The sequence below is a fragment of the Bacillus rossius genome, assembly GCF_032445375.1.
Source record: "Bacillus rossius redtenbacheri isolate Brsri chromosome 9 unlocalized genomic scaffold, Brsri_v3 Brsri_v3_scf9_1, whole genome shotgun sequence".
NCBI lineage: Eukaryota > Metazoa > Arthropoda > Insecta > Phasmatodea > Bacillidae > Bacillus > Bacillus rossius.
The window spans coordinates 16,354,627-16,372,660 of NW_026962012.1; the positions used below are offsets into that span (position 1 = coordinate 16,354,627).

The 18,034-nt window shown below is 35.7% G+C and overlaps 1 protein-coding gene across 1 annotated transcript in view; it reads left to right on the forward strand.

Annotated features, from left to right (window-relative positions):
* Positions 1 to 5,167: 5,167 nt before the first annotated feature.
* Positions 5,168 to 18,034, forward strand: part of LOC134542635 (DNA-directed RNA polymerase II subunit RPB1) — a 90,392-nt gene continuing 77,525 nt past the window's right edge. Inside the window, exons 1-5 of the mRNA XM_063387033.1 lie at positions 5,168 to 5,281; positions 9,917 to 10,049; positions 13,294 to 13,430; positions 14,815 to 14,967; positions 15,901 to 16,355. Of these exons, the coding sequence (XP_063243103.1) occupies positions 5,204 to 5,281; positions 9,917 to 10,049; positions 13,294 to 13,430; positions 14,815 to 14,967; positions 15,901 to 16,355 (956 nt within the window). The 5' untranslated portion in view covers positions 5,168 to 5,203. The remainder of the gene's footprint in view (positions 5,282 to 9,916; positions 10,050 to 13,293; positions 13,431 to 14,814; positions 14,968 to 15,900; positions 16,356 to 18,034) is intronic.

The window sequence follows — 18,034 nt, forward strand, 5'->3', positions numbered from 1 at the left end:
GTTCTTTTTATTCTTTTCCTGCCCAAACAAAAATTGAAAATCTCAAGTTCTTTCTAAAGGAGAGATATAGAGGTAAATGTCTACAGTGGCTTCCTTCCATCGTCCAGACAGCGCCCTTAATTAGGGCATGGTCTTTGATTCTACCTGTGTTTCCGGTGCTCGCCTGACTCGGGTGGGCCATGGCTAGAGGTGCTTTCCGTTAGCGGGGTCGGATACTGGCGGTTGCAGGTCGGGCTTTGGGGTGGCCTTCGGCCGGACGACGTCAGTTGTTTATGATCACATTTTTTTTATTGCTAAATGTTTATATATTGGACACAACTTGAAGTAAGGAGTTAAATGTTTTCTGTTTTGTTAACATGTATCAGCCACTCAAAATGGTCTCTATGTTTGTAACAAGATGAGGAATAATTGTACCACACATGGGCCTCTCTGGTAAGTAAATTAGGGGGGGGGGGGGGCCACGCGATGTAAATATATTTGGCGAATAGAAGTTAAAATATCCAAATAGAATGTATTGTATGTAATGTTATGATAATAATAGTAACAATGTAATGATAATAATGTAATGTTGAATGAAGAATTGTGTTTTGTGTAGAATGCTTTGGGACGAGAGAATTCACACTTGGGAAAATAGCACACAAAATACACTTAATTCTAAGAGACAGAAACAAAACATTTCTTAAATGAAATATATTTATTCTGAGAATCGTAGATACTTGAAAATAAGAAAAATGAACAAAAAAATTACCCTTGAGTGCTCTTCTGCTGAATATCACTCTCACTTCTTATGTATACAACAGCAAACATAGATATTCCAAAATTAATATTATAATAAACTGTCATAAATATTCAAATTTACGTATGGGGACATACAATTTGGTCAAAACATATGAGTATTAATTTAGGTTTTAAAAATATCTCACAATAGCTGAAAATAAAGTCACATATCATTACAATATTAATTTTAAATTACATTTTTAAACAGAAATAAATATACTTACTTGGCAAAGCATATCTGTAATCCTATTACAAATGTTTAATAAATAAATTTATCTTTCAAACAGGTTGATCACTAAAATAATTATCCTTCACGTGATTAGTGTTCAAGTTAACAATAGGGCGTAGGGCCTATATTAATAATACACAACAATACCTTCACTTGAACAATGTTTAGATCTTATAAGATTGTATAACTCAAAATCTCAATATGTTTTCTTAAAATAAAGGTTTCTGTACAGCTTTTACCAAATATGGTTCTCCGACGATCATTTACTGCTATGAATTTGCCCATCAAATCACAAAGATTCAAGTTATCCAGTAGATCCTGATGTGCATGGCAAATTGCCACATGGTTCAAGCGCTGTTGTGTCATACTGCTCCTCAGGTACGTCTTCAGGCGGCATAATGAACTGAAACTTCGTTCTGCTTCGCAAGACGAACTGGGCACTACGATCAAGACACGAAACAAATTTTCAATATTCTTGGACAAGGATCGCATTTCTGGCACCATTTGTTTGAGTACATTTTGAGCATCGTTGACACACAAAACCTTATATTGTATTTCTCCTGAAATCAGTGTTGATTCCAGCTCTTGCAAGAACTTCAGTCCTTCCTGATCAAACCTGGATTTCAAGCCTTATAGTGCTGTATCTATGATAGCATAATATTCTTTACGGTAATGTTGACGTACTGTTTCAGCAGTGAATGAATTTGCAGGACCTGTGTAACGCTTTGGAGGTTCCTTTGACCTGGGAATTAAGATAGGCTGTAAATTATTTTCAGCCACTTTCTTGTTTGCTTCCTTCAAAATCACATTCAGAACCTCTTCTTTCCATAATTCTTCAATAGCCACAGTGGTTACATCGACAGCTTTCATGAGACCTGACACTGTTTGTTGACGGCCTTGAAATGATTTGTTGAGAAGTTCGAGTGTGGTAATTATTTTCTGCCCTAACAACAATCCTAGTACTGTTGTCCCTGATTCAAACACTGTAAGCAAGCCACTAGAGTTGAACTGCTGGTTATTTTCTGCAGCAAGCTCTTCTTTTATTTGTGATATTTCACAAAAAATATAAAAAATTGGTATTTCCTGTGACCGAATCTAGTTACAAATATACCTTACAATTTCATTTGCCATCACTTCCAGTATTTCATTTTGTATAGAAGCACTGGTGAATGTCTCTCGTAATTTTGCTGTCCATTGTTGTAAACAAGGAAGGTCTTCACTTCATAGCTTCAATAAATGTAACAAATTACCACTGTTTGAATCATGTCCTTGCAGTGCTAAACCTTGCCTGGCGAGAAATCGGACAGAACCAAATATCTTCAGAAGACATTCAGTAGCTACTTTTTTTCTTTGCGTTTTGCGGAAAAGAGTTGTACTTCAATGTGCTGTTGCAACTGCCGATAACTCATGGTAGCTTGCATATGAAATTCTGATTTCTCATGTGTACGAAATCTGTTAAGGGCATGTTTCCAATTTTTGAAGCCTCCTGTAGTAAAACAATGTACAATTTTCTTAACCAACAGTTTATCTTGTGACAAATGGCAATAATGATGACAATAGAAGCATGTAATTCCATAAAAATTTGGTTGGAAATGCAACCATTTGAAATTCTTGAACCAAGAAACTTGAAAGTGAAGGGTACGGCCTGTGAGTTTTTGTGTAGGAAATGAGTCTGGCAAGATAGTCGGTTGGTTTGGTGCGTGGAACGTGTCAACAACTGTTGACATTTGTGGATTATGCAACAATGATTCAGGCACATCGGTGATACTGCTACAACTACTAGACTCACAATTATTGTCTTTTAACTCCGTGTATGACACAATATTCTGACAAACATTTACCTGTTCAGATTTAGTAGTGTCAGTTTTAGAAGGTATGCAAGTTGAATCTTGAAATTCATCATATTTACGTTTTGTTTTCACTACAAATTTATCCATTACGAATCACTAATTAATAACACAAACTACCAAGTGCGTGCAAAATTGGTAAACAAAACTAAACAATAAAAAAGTTAGCAAGGGTACCAAATGCTGATGTTATCCTGGCAAGTAGTGTAGCGTATAGCCAACCACACTGGATGAAAAATCCGCTTAAGCACTAAGGGCGGTATTCCAAAAAATTCAGGTAAGATAGCGAATAAGCACTACCTTGGAGGGAAACAACTGTAACCTATCTCGCAGACTGTATTCCAGAACGCGTCCCAACCCAATTCCTGTTAGGAACTGTTTTAATAAACTGTGTGCTACACGAGGCTAGAAACTGATTTCAATGCATTCTAGCGGACGTTTGGCAACCATCGATGGATTGGCTATGCCAAAATCCTACAGATAGCAGCACTATCGCGCAAATTAATTGGCGTAATTTTAAAGTTGTTGGTTATTTGTTTTTATGACAATTAATGTATTCAAATATATTCCAGAATAGTTTTTGCTATTATAAAGTTTTATTTGACACACTAAAAAACATTATACATCCCATATAATTAAAAAGTACATATGAGTTAATGGCGCCAGATGCGATTCAGCCATCTGGGAGAAATCAACGAAAAAGTGAGCTTTGCGTATGCGCGTGATTTTGGCAACGAAACAGCAACAGATATAGGACACCAAAATTGGTTGCCTATAAACAATGGATTGGCAGTGTCCTATCTTCAACTAGGAATATGGTTAGGGTAAAGGTGTAGCATATTCAACACCTAAACCCTTATTTTTGTGTTTAGGAATACTGGCCTAAGCGCTGTAGATCCAGGCGGTCACGGTATAGGGATAAACTGCTCTTGATAAGCTTACTTACTCTATGGTCTCAAATGAACTATTCCATTTTACTTCGCCTTTTGGATCACTTACCATTTATTTATTTATTTTTTCCTTTCTTGTAGTTTTAACACAGTAACTGAATTGTAATTTTTTCAATAGTCTTTAAAAAAAAAGTTTCCAGTTTCCACATATCTTTTGTTAGAATAAATCTGATGCTGTGCATTGCTTTAGCGAGTTTAGTCAACAAGAAACACAATGTTTCAGAATTTGCAGTAGCGTCACCTAGTTTGTGTTGACATAACAATGGGTATACATGTATAGTACTGATCCCTCTGCTAGAGAGTACGGTAAACATGCCACGAAACCATGGAATTACAAAGAGAAAACAAGTTAGATAAAAACCATGCCTTGTCGCTTCTGTTAGGTACCTATTTATTTATTCTGTGATGCAGTGTTCAAAGTTTACCTCAAACAGAACAGAAACTTGTAAGGAACCGAAACAGCATATAAATTTGTTCCTGTATCCCGTCTCTGTGTCTCCTCCACAAGGAATTTTTGGAGGGGACATGTCCCCCCCCCCCCATCAACCCCGTCCGAGAGGCCCATGGTACCACATATTGTTATGAGAACAAAACAGAATCTTAAGTAAATGCAATTGAATAATCCAGGTCGTATTGTTTTATTTTATTACATTGTTAATTATGTGTTTTGCTGTTTATTTATATAGAGGGAGTTCACCATGACGGGTAGTTAATGTGTTGAATCAATACCCATTCCATAGACTGATACCTTCCCGATCTTTAAGGATGTAATCATTATTATTTATGGAAACAATTGTTCAGATTTTAAATTGATAATATATTAATATTGTACTCACTTATGAAATGTCTCTCCAGGGATTTTTATATCACTTCTATTTGTGCATCCAAACGCAGCGCATGTAACCATGATCAGCAGTGATCAAGCAATGTTTTGGGCAAAACAATATGGCGATGATGACGTAACAAGGGGCTTAAAAAACGTTACAGCATGCAATCTCCTCACTATTCCTAACTCCGTGCTCGAATCTTTGTTTACTACCATATTTACATGGATTTAGGATTTAGCCATAAAATTAAATGTTTGCTTTGTGTTTGATTTCACTTTTTATTCTCATCTTCGCCATATTGTTCCGTCCATAACATTGCGGAAATTTTTCTAAATAAATTCTGATGATATTATTTTACTAAGTTTAAATTAGAATATCCGTCTTTATAAACTACCACTTTCCTAAAAAAAATGTCAATTAAAACTGTTTGTACAATGCAAACACATTTTACCTAATATTTGTCTGTGTCTTACGTATATTGGGCTTCACATTACAGAATAAAAAAAAAAAGCTTGATACACTTCCCATGTAATCATGCAAAATTTGAGTCTATGATTAGTTGTTAACGTCAAAATGGCAGCAACGGAGTCGAAGGCTCCGGTGCGCACTGTTAAAAGAGTACAATTTGGAATTTTATCGCCAGATGAAATTGTAAGTCTATTTAAATAGCTTAGAGTAATATGCTTGAGATACATGGGTAATTGTTGAAGATTAATTTGTGATATGTTGAAATATTTGTGGAGAACATTCGCGCACCAAGTCTTGCTCTGGTTTGGGCACTTTGTAATTTGTTCATTGTTTATGTCGGGCCAATTTTGTAGATAAGCATCGCAAAGAATAATAAATTATGGTAAACTCCAATGACTGCGGTTTTTCATTAAGATATATATTTATATTAAATAAAAAAATCTATAAAGTGTTTTTTGATCACTACAGATGTTCCTTATTTTCCCTGTATAGGGCTTTTAAAAATTCGTACTGAGTGTTTAAATACTAGTCAGTGCGTTCGCCAATGAAAACAAGCAAAACTTTGGTGTAAAAGAAATGAATATTTATTTACAATTTTTTTAAATTACTGCAAGATTCCAAATTAAGTTCATTAAATAATTTCCATTAATAATCACTTGATTTTAATTTGTTAAAATATCTGTTTCTATTGACTTCAACAGTATTCTTAAGTAGTGTGGGTCCTAGAATCCAAGGGAAATACAAAAACAATTTTTGGTAAAATTCTTGTACCGGGGTTTTCTTTATATAAAATAAAAATTCAGGAAAGGTAATAACTAGGATATCACAGTTTTAGAACTGAAAAAAACAAATCGGAAGACGTGATTTTCACACACTACACATGTCCCTAAATTTATCCTGTCAAGATGGTCTCTTAATTCCTACTGGTTCATGAAAAATAACAAGTGTATAACTTACATTACAATACCAGTGTTTTCACACTGCCGCTGCATTTAATTGTTTACTCGTGATCGTGTATCTCTTTGTTTAGCACAACTGTAGTCAACTATGAAGAATTAAAAATACGCTAATTCTTCTATTTCATATATTGAAGTTTTTTTCTGGATCTTTTGGTTAATGATGCTTGCTGTTTTAGTTCAGTACCTATGTCATAAGATCATGATGGCATGATCCTGTGGTAGATGATGCTTGCTGTTTTAAGTCAGTACATCAGAAGATCTTATACATTAAAAAGTTTTGTTATTAATGAATTATGATCGTAAGTCAAATAAAAAGGATCTTTATTTTTCAACCTACAATCATAAATCTTTCTTATTTCAAAATTTATTTAATGCGCTTCTGTCATAATGAACTCTAATATCATTTACCACGGTATCAAGCTAAAGGATCATGCCATCAGGATCAAGTTTCAGGACCCAGGGTTAAACTGGGGTACAGGAAACACCAGTTATATCAAACACAGAATATACAATGACTGTAAACAAAGAATTACTTGGAAATACTGCAAAATTGAATGTGTCAGCTACTTAAGTGCACAGCACGTATACCTCACAGAAAATGAACTACGTTAACAATCCTTTTCAAATTTTTGCCTTCCATTAGACTCGTCCTTTAGAATGTCACTCAAATTAGTACATATGTACTTTAAATGCAGTGTAACAAAACAAACATTTTGTTCAAAAATTACTTATTCTAATAAATAACAAACATTATATAAAAGCATTAAAAATTCCTTTGAATTGCAATACAGTAGTTAAATTAAATTTATTATTACAACATCTACATTGACTAAAGTTATGGAAAAAAAAATTAAAAAAGAAAAGCTCACATGGTTAAACATTGAATGTTGGCGATTGTGTGAATACACAATACATAGGTATTAAAATGTAAGCTGTGAACTGTTATTTTTTCACAAACCAGTAGGAATTAAGAAACCTTCCTTTTAGGGTTAATTCAAGAATGTCTGAAGTATACAGAAAACTTATTTTCCTTTTTTTTTTTTGCGAGTAAACAATGAATGGCGGCAGGAATTTGAAAAAAACAGGAATTTTTAATAATGGAATCTTTGAACTTATTTTTCACGAACCAGTAGAATTAAGAGACCATCCTTTCTGGGTAAATTTGGGATGTGTATAGTGTGTGAAAAACTTGTTTTCAAATTTTTTCTTTCCGTTCTAAAAAGCTGCAATATCTAAGTATTACCTAAGAAAATACTTTTTTCAAACACTAAATATGTTCCTGTATTTACCATAAAAACAGCGTTTCTATATTCCCACTGGTTTCTGAGAAATTACTGTTATAGGTTACCTACATTAAAATACCACTGCAGCCATTGTTTGCGTTCCGTCGTGGGTATGTATTTTTATGTTTTGGAGAAATTGAGTAAAATATTGAGGCTGGTCGATAAGATTAGGTTAGCCACATTAAAAATACTTTCAAACAATGTGGACTGTTAGTTACTACTCGACCAAGCCAACTGTGGTAAACATTTGATAATTTATAGGGTTTTTACGATTGTTCGGCATCATGAATATTATCCCAAGGTAGAAACAAAAGATCATCACATCAATGACAGAGAAGCATTTTAATGGAATGTGATGTGAGTTTGGGTGTTGTAAATAAACTATTAAAAAAAAAGTGAGAGACGGGATCTGTGTAAATGCAGCGAAAAGGAAAATGTGGCAGAAAAAGGAAGACCACTCCTTGAGAAGATGCCAGCCTTCTGCGTAACAGCAAATTACACCCAAGAAAAACAAGCTACGACCTTCAACAAGATCTTGAACTCTACAGTACACAGAACTCTCTTGGAAGATGGAAGAAAAGCCATGAGGCCACAGAAAAAAAGAACTTGACGGCCACTTTGATGAAAAAGAGACTGAATGGGGCCCAAAAATATGTTGGACCGAAAATTTCTGAAGTAAGGTGCTGTTCTCAGACGAGTCACACTTTCTAGTGTAGGGCCAGTGATTAAAATTCGTTCATAAAGGGGTGGATGAAAAACTTACTGCATCCCATATTGTACAATCAGTCAAACATCTAGTTAAGATGATGTTCTGGGGCTGTTTTTCGTACTCGGAACCTGGTAAACGTATTCCAGTAGAAGGAATAATGAATAGTGAAAAATATAAAGCAATGCTAGATCAATATTTGGTTCAGGAGTTCAAGCCAATGGAAATGCAATTTTTCAACAAGACTCGGCTCCATGCCATACTTTTAAGAAAATGGTGAAATATTTCAAGGACAACATTAGCATTTTGGACTGGCCTGGAAATTCGCCAGATCTCAATCCAATTGAGAATTTCTGGGCAATCTGCAAGGTCAGAGTACGAAAGATGGACTGTACGATGAAAATCAAGATGGTGGAAGCAGTAGTTCAAGCAAGTATGGTTTTGAGAGGAAAAAATTAGTTGACTCCATGCCAAACTGAGTTCAAGCGGTGATTAAAACAAAGGGAGGACATATTACTTATTAAATAATGGTATTTAAGCCTTGTTTATAGTTCTAAGAATTTTTTTATTTCAAATAAAAAAAATATATATTAAACAAATCATTGTTTTCACATTAATTCACACAATATTGTAAAACATTCTATGAAATAAGATAATGCATGCAAATAAAAAAAAAATATAGGCTGTATTTTCCACACTTTTGGTAAATATGTAGAGTAGCGGTATATGCGAAAAAAAATGCTAAAAATCCGAAAATACTTTTATTCTATGCTCTTTCACTTCCTCTTTTCAAATCAACCGGCGGAGATAAGAAATTCCAAATACTTTAGGAGATATCAAATTTTTTAATTTTGAACATGTAGAGTAGCGGTATTTGCGAAAAAAAAAATTCTAAAAATCTGAAATTACTTTGATTATATGCTCTTTCACTTCCTCTTTTCATTAAAACCGGCGGAGATAAGAAATTCCAAATACTTTAGGAAATATCGAAATTTTTAATTTAGCAATACAACACCTGTACAACCATTTGAACGACGCCATTTTTGTTATTTTGCCGTGTGTTCGTGAATGCGTAATAAATAAAATGGTCGATTATGTCAGGTCAGTTACATTATTAATACTTTCAAACTAAGCGGACATAAAAAATGTGAATTAATTTTAATGGCTGTTTAGTTTTAAAATATTTATAATGTAACTGACCTGACCAAACAAACCGTGACAAAGGATGAACATTAACAACTCACGTACATTTTTTTTGTTACTTATTACTTGCGCAACAATATCCAAATAAAAAATAAGACTTTAAAATTAGAAACGTTTAAAGTCCACCCAAGTTGGAGGCGGGTACATTTCATTGCCATTAGAAGGAAATGATGTAGTCGTTCACCTACGTCGCGATACCTCCGACGGAACATAAATAAATAAATAAATAAATAATCACGTATCGGTTCATTTGAATACTGGCTAATCACGGAACTGTCACGTGACAAAATTGTACAATAAGAAACATAATAGATACTCGTAAACAAGAAACAATGGTAATCGCAGCATGAATACGCAGGTATTGTGATGAAAATTAAAAAATTTGATATCTCCTAAAGTATTTGGAAATTCTTATCTCCACCGGTTGATTTGAAAAGAAGTGAAAGAGCATAGAATAAAAGTATTTTCGGATTTTTAGCATTTTTTTCCGCATATACAGCGACTCTACATATTTACCACATTTTTTTAATATGTGCAAAAATTGCAAAAAATTTTGTTCTGTGTTAATTTGATGGCATTCTCTGTAAATGTGATATTACAAATGAGGCTCTAGTTTTTCAATGATTACATGACGGTATGAAAGCAAGAGGTGTGTGTCTTGTCGCAGCGTCGCATGTCCGTCACGGAGGGAGGCATCCGCTTCTCGGAGACGTATGAGGGCGGGCGTCCCAAGCTGGGGGGGCTGATGGACCCCCGCCAGGGCGTGATCGACCGCAACTCTCGCTGCCAGACATGTGCAGGTTGGTAGCACTGTACCTCTGTACTTGCACTTGAACTTTGTTTCAATGTTTAACTTAGTCGAGCATAGGCTACGTGGACTACTGCCATATTCACCAGAATGTAAGATGACTCCAAACCAAGAGAAGTCCTTATTTTTTACATTGAACTTTTTTCAGTGGTAAAAAAATTACCTTGAAATTAGTCATACAGTATAAAAAAAGTTTTTATATACTATTTTATTTCAAATTCTTATATTGTAGTCACCCTTGAGGTGTGTCAGCCCACCTGTGCTGTTACCCAAGGACAGAGGTAAGCAATCAGCTTGAGGAATTGCTGGATTGATTTAATTTTTAGCTTAGTTTTCTGATGGGAAATTTTAAACAGAATACATATTGCAGTTGGACAGTGTAGGCTACTCAATATATTTGGAACAGGATATACATACATTTAGTTGTGTGGCTCACACAACTAATCAGTTTCGTGTTTATAATTAACACTATTTTAGCTGCATCAGATCCAACTCAAACTGATTAGCACAGCTTCTTTTTGTATCAGCAACATATTCCTTGATGTTTAACGTGTAATTGGATACTGTAGGAGGATCTAGTGAACCACGATTGACGATATGAATTTAAAAAAAAACTTGTTAAAACTCTGTACTTATTTGTCTGTCTTTAATTCCTGTGAATAGGGGTCTGATAGTGTTTGGAGAATATTGAATATTCGTGAATAATTAGATATTCAACTCAACATTTCAAATCAAATATTTTTTAACATAATTCATTACCAATATATTCATTAAGTGGAACTTAATTACAAAAATTTAATTGAAAAAATGTAACTAAGATTGTTTATTGAGAAATTAAGATTTGTTTTCTGCAACATTGTACAAGTGTTGTTTTTTATACTAAACTAATGATCTGTGATTGTGATTTAAATTTTCTAGTAATACTCTAATTTTATGTATATAAAAAGATAAATCAACAAAACAATTTTCAAATGTTAAATTTTACTGGTTTAAAAATATCCACTGCCATTGTTTCTTTATTTTCATTCATTTTACTGTATTTTGCATCAGTATTTCTTGTACTCCTGTGAAGCGAGGAAAAAGATTCATTGTTTGCTAAAAATTGGTTAGAATAGAAGGATCACTAGATGCAGAAGCCTACCGATGAATGGCGATACCTGGACTGAAGCTACATTGGACTTGTAACACAAGGTGGTGCTGTCACCTGGAGTAAGGAGCCTTTAAGTCGGTGGCCACAGCACTGAACTACGAAGGGTGTGTGTGCCGTGCGCCGTGTTCAAACACAGAAGTTCATTAGCACTTGTCTGACCCTTACATTGCTTTCACTGCCTGGCTTACACTAAGTCAGAGCACCATTTCAATGATTGGAGTTAAACATGTTATAATTTTTGTGTGAAATATAGCACATATAGATACTTGTTGTTTTAAGTCATCTGTTTCCAAAGATTACTAAAACATATGTATGTGGTGGCTGCTAATATTCTCATTTCTCTGGCTAGAAAATTGTCTTGGCTCATGAAAAAAAGCACAAATTTTATATTAGTTGCCTAAGAAAAAAATTCAGGTAAATGTTGTGGTTCATCTAGCAGAAAAAAAAGGCATGCTCGAAGTGACAAAAAAAGTTTTAAACACAGAATGGAACATGATCATTGTTGTTTATAAGATCAGGGGTAATTGCCACTTTTATTTTTGAAGACCTTGCAATGTCTGAGAATTTTATATTAGTAAGTTTGTAGTAACCCTCTATTCATTCCTGCATTTTTTTTTTTTTTTTACGGAAATGTGCTCATTTTATTAATGAATATTGTTCAATCAATATGTGCATTTTTTTTATTGTTTTATGAATAGTATTCTGGATTTATTTATTTTATCTATTTATTTATTTATTTATTTATTTTCTTAGCACCCAATAGACTCAGTTTAAGTTTTAGAAAGAATATTTGTTTGTATTTATTTAGTGTAAAGCATAACTGTGTTCAATAATTTTTTTTAATGCATAAAATCACCTATAACTGTTACTGTTTCAGTGGACCAGCTAGGAAAACTCAAATAATTATTCATAACACACTTGCAAATTATATCACTGTAGATTGGATATAAAAAGTTTTTTTGGACATTTTTCGGTTGGTTCTTTCGTACAGGTTTTTGATTAATAAAAGAAAATAATTTTGTGCATGTTCTTGGATTTTTTTTTTTTTTACCAACACTTGATAAAATACATACCTCCATACAGTCCAAAACATTACAGTTGTCTGACAGTTATTTGAAGAATGAAAAAAAAAAAAAATTCTAAAACGTCCCTTGCTACATCATAGCAGGCTTCTGGGGAAATTACTTTTCAAAAGATTTGTGGTTGCCATGGGTCTTTATTAGTGACACTAGTCACTGGTCAATAATAAATTTCAAATTAAATGGTTGAAAAGTTTATTGCATCCTGACCTGGACCAACGAGTGTTAAATTAGTCTCTCCCGTGGATCACTTCATTTTTGCCTGCGAGAAACAGCCAGTCAAACAGCATCTAATGACAGACACATGAAAACCACCTTCCCTAACAAAGGTAGGTTGTTGACTGACCCAACTGACCAACCAATTGGAACAAACATGAGCTAGCATGGTCATAGAAATAAATACCTCCTTGAGTAATATTTTTACAGTGCATTTCTGGACTGGGTGACTACTGGCTAGAATTGCCAGCGTATCATTGCCAAGAAATGCGAAACACAAGCACATCAGTGAAAGTTACCGCAGCGCTAGTCGAACATGCCAGAAGCCAGAAATCCAACAAAAGTTTGTAAGAGAATTAGAACACAGAAATATTGTACTGCATTAACATGCTAAACAAATCATGCTTCCAAAATTATTTACACATCCTGTTGACCTAACCAATTAATAAATAAAAAAAAATTAAACCTGTTCAATTCAAAATTAATAATTTGACGGACTCTATTGTCTTTAATGTCTGTATTTACTAAATGTTAGGTTCTCAAAATTGATCATTTAGAAAATTTGTCATTAATAACAGATCAATGAACAGTATTGTGAAAATAAAAAAAAGAGAGTTACTATGCTTATAATATTTGGACATGAAGAGGTGACCACAAGTGGCCACCTTTATAAAAGTCTTCTCAGTTCTGTTTTATGACTTTGTTCACTAGTCGAGTCGTGGTTGGTTTTGAGGTAGGTACCAGTCAAGCAGAGCACGATGAGTGTCGGTGACGTCTCGTGTGTTGCGCAGGCAACCAGACGGAGTGCTCGGGCCACTTTGGGCACATAAACCTGGCGAAGCCCGTGTTCCATGTCGGCTTCCTCACCAAGACCATCAAGATCTTGCGCTGCGTCTGCTTCTACTGCTCCAAGCTGCTCGTCAGCCCGGTAGGTGCACTGCAGTTCTCTCGCCTGCGACCGGTCGCTCCGGTTCTGCATGGACGCCAGCTCACTTGTGAGAATGTACACTAACCTAGCTAGATCTCGGTGTTAAACGTGCGTACGTCCCGCCCAGTATCGCCCGGGAAGAGGAACCGGAACTCTTCTAGCATTTCTATTAACTCGGTAGTCTATGCTGAAGTTTGGATATAGGCTGATTCTCATCGCCTGCCCATAATGCCATCATTGGTTGTTTGCCATCGAATTTGTCAAAATCAAATTTTGTATAACATTGACACATGCACATGATACTTACATAGTCTCTAAAGTATTGGTTGAGGCAGAACATATTAAAATGCATTAGTAATGAAATCTCAAACACAACCATATTAAACTCGAACAAATGGTGATAGGAGCTACTATAACTTAAACAATACACATTTCGACAGTTCAGTTGCAAATAAAATGATGTATTTTGTACTGTGTAGCTATTTAATCATATTTAGTTTTTAATTTAAACAGATAAAAACAAACTTTATTAAGCTGGCTCACAATGAAGCAATAGCAGACACGTAATGTAAAAAAAAAAAAAAAATGCCATTTTGAAGTCCATGTTCCTGATTGAGATTTTGAAGCATAACTGTGATTTTCAAATTCATTTGGGTTCAAATACCCATAAAAAGTTGCTTCCTTAACTGTTATATAAAATTCTTCATGCACCTCTTATGTTATGACTGCAGATGAGCATAGTATAGTTATCCTTTCATAGCCAATTTATGTGTCAACAGAATTGATAGCAGATCATGGTTTTTTTGTGTGTGCTATCATATATTAAGTTAACTGTATAAGCATTATGTAGAGAGACAATTTTAAATGTAATACTGTTAAAAAAGAGCCATTTTATCGGACTACAGTATGCATCATTGCAATGATTTCTAAAAGTATGCTACAGAAAATAAATAACATGTATGTGCTGTATGTGCCATTTTTGATTTATCATTATCTACCATTTATTGGGAATGTTTATTTTTTTTAAAGCAGTGTAAAAAATAAATTAAAATTGAACGTAGCGTAGAAATGAAGGCTCAAAAACATTCTTATTAAGTGTCTGCTGTTTCTTGGTTTGTAAGCAATTTAAAAGTGAAGAGGTCACAAAATTTTTGGTGGACATTGCAGTTGCTATCCTTGAAGTAACACAGTCTTCTATGCCTACTCACTAAAAGACCTGTCACACTGCTTATAGCAACTGCAGTGTCGATCAAAATGTCGGTGAACTCTTCTTTTTGGAAGCCAAGAAACCCCTTAGCCTAAAATACATATGTATCTCTAACAGAAAAACAGACAGAATTTTACATGTTATGAAATAGAGCTTAATAAAATATTGTTGTTGCAGACAAACCCCAAAATCAAGGAGGTTGTGATGAAGTCCAAAGGACAGCCGAGGAAGAGGCTGACGTTCGTGTACGACCTGTGCAAGGGCAAGAACATCTGTGAGGGTGGAGATGAGATGGACATCCAGAAGGAGGATGACCCCAGCAATCCCCAGGTACAGTTCACCTAGCATGCTTCGAGTGCTTCCGTTGGAACAAGCGCATGATCTCATAGTGATGCACTCAATTTAAGACACTTGAAATTCCTATTTAGAAGCCATTTCTTAAATCGGACCGTGGGCGATCAATGTTCTCAGCTAGCAAAGCAGTTTATTGACTAACCCCCCCTCCCCTTTCTCCGACACACTCTTCATGTGACCGTCCACTGACAGGGTCTGCACAGGTTCTTTTGCCTCTTGTCTCGTTACAGTACTCGCTTTGTGTCCATTTTACCATAGAATCAATGGAATCAATAATTATGTTTAATCTAACATTTATAATTTTTTAAAATTTGTTTTAACTAAAGTATAGGAAAAATGAAATCAACAGAAGCTTCACATTTTCTTTTTCCTATCAAATGCATGTGCTAGTATAAAAAGTATGTGATGTATTTAACCTGCTCGTGCATGAATCAATGACTCATAGTAGTGCTGTATCACCAACATCAACTTTAAGAACTTGTTCTTGCCTGACCCTCCTAATCACCGTAATTCATTAAAGTACGTAGATGAACTCTACCAAACACTGCAATACACTTGACTTTATTGGGTGAACTGGATGTAGGAAGGATTGTCATGGAGAGTATTGGCCTTCGTGTTCAATCATATGTTTGCACCTCCACATTATACTATTAACAGTATTATTGAATATTACTATACCATTAAGTGTGTTTACGTATCCTACGGAATTGGCGAGTAATAGCTTCAGCTAATGTGTACGTCAGTTGTAGATCAGGTCATAATTACGCATGAAGTTGCAGGTCCAGACGATCCTTGGTCATCAGTGCCAGTTTTTATTTGCGAGGATATAGTCTGTTTTATCGTTGTAGTTCTGAAGAGGCAGTACAGTAAGGATTGCCGATGTACTGAACTGCGCGGGGGTGGTTCCAGCCGCGCAAGGCGGGCCACGGCGGCTGCGGCCGCTACCAGCCCTCCATCCGGCGCGCCGGCCTGGACCTCACGGCCGAGTGGAAGCACGTGAACGAGGACTCGCAGGAGAAGAAGATCTGCCTGAGCGCGGAGCGGGTGTGGGAGATCCTGCGCCACATCACGGACGAGGAGTGCTTCATCCTGGGCATGGACCCCAAGTTCGCGCGCCCCGACTGGATGCTGGTGACGGTGCTGCCCGTGCCGCCGCTGTGCGTGCGGCCGGCCGTGGTGATGTACGGCTCGGCCCGCAACCAGGACGACCTCACGCACAAGCTGTCGGACATCATCAAGTCCAACAACGAGCTGGTGCGCAACGAGCAGGCGGGCGCCGCCGCCCACGTCATCGCCGACAACATCAAGATGCTGCAGTTCCACGTGGCCACGCTGGTGGACAACGACATGCCCGGCCTTCCCAGGTCAGCCATTCTCACCGACATTTCATCACTGAAAGGGTACAATTGTATGTATTTTATAGGTCCAGTGCTAAATGATTTAAATCTTTTTGTCCAGGCATTTTTTTTAAGTTGCTAATATTATTATTTCTTCGTTTTTCCCCCTGCACATATCCAAAAGAATTAATTTTCACACGGTAAAAGGAACCAGTAAACCAGGTTCAGTTATTCCTTGACCCACACTAATAATCATTTAAATCTTTTCTTTCGTTGTCAGACCACTTGGCTAACATTTGAGCTTTTTCTTGCAAATTCTAACCTGTCATAAACGTGCCTTTTTCCTCGTTGTGAAAGTGAACCAAAGATAGAAAGCCTTATCTCTTTTTTTAAAAGTCTGATGCTTTCAGTTTTTTTACTGTGATTTTTCACAACTTTAGAAATTTAGATCTATATTCACACATTCTGAAATGATAGAAACACCTGCTCCATAATTACCAACATTTGTTTTTAATACACTTCCTTTCACAACTCTTGTTAGCAGCTTATTTAGCAGCGAAAGTAATAACATGCTTCCACTTAGTCGCCTCAGCACAAAAGTACACGCTCAACACGGAAGTAAACAACCACTTGATGCACTATTGTTTCACACATTCACACTTGTGTTGACAGCTACAGACTGATGCAGGAGCCACAGTCGCAGGAGGGGAGGAGGTGTTAGTTCGTAGTGTAGCTGTATTTAGACTGGGGAATAACTCAAGGTTGGGCCTTCATCTCTCCACTAGCCCTAGTCCAGCTCGTCTTGCCTTCACTGTTATTCCCGTGCAGTATGTGTTGTATGTAGTAAACATTTTTATAGTGATTCATAGTTTTAAATTGTTAAGTTTTTCTTAAACGTAGGGGGTCAACTTTAATTATTCGAGATCATTTTATTTTGAGTTAAGATGAGTATTTAAATGTAGGTGTAGACTTATATTCGAGGTCTTCCTACATTCGGCAAGATACGGCGAGGCTTCAAAGAACTTTTGAGACTTTTTATTTTATTAATTTATTTTTATTTGTTACATGCCCACCAACAGTCGAGGGCTTTAGCGGTGGGCACAACACACTCAGACAAGGACAAAATGGTCACTGCAAGTACATGGACACTCCCCCTCGTTGGTACCAAGGGCAGGCAAGTTCAATGTGAGGGGAACTCGCAGCAGTTAGGCATGTCCACAGTGGCTAACACATGAAGGGGTGTGTGCCACATTCTTGCAGTGATCAAAACAAAATGAAACAAATATAAACAGATTAAGACAACACAAAATAACAAAATATAAGGATGGAAAATTAGAACATTAGTAAACGATGAATAAGTTAAATTTATTTAAAATATATCGTCACTTAAGAAACAACACGGCCAATGTGATAAGAGTAAAATTTTCAAGATAGCTTAATATCTTTATGCACAATACTAAAACTGGTTAGAAAAAAATTCATTGGTAATTCCTAATTATATTCCAGTATTTTTAATGTTGCTCACTTTTACCAACTAACCCATTTTACAATATGTTAATATATTTATACCTAACTTAACCATTTGATAAAATGAAAAACTACTTGTATCACAATACCATATTGCAGAATGATTAGAAACCATGCCAGTAAATTAAGAAAAAAAACTTTCAAGGGGATTCCCCCTCCCCTACTGTAACAAGGCTTTC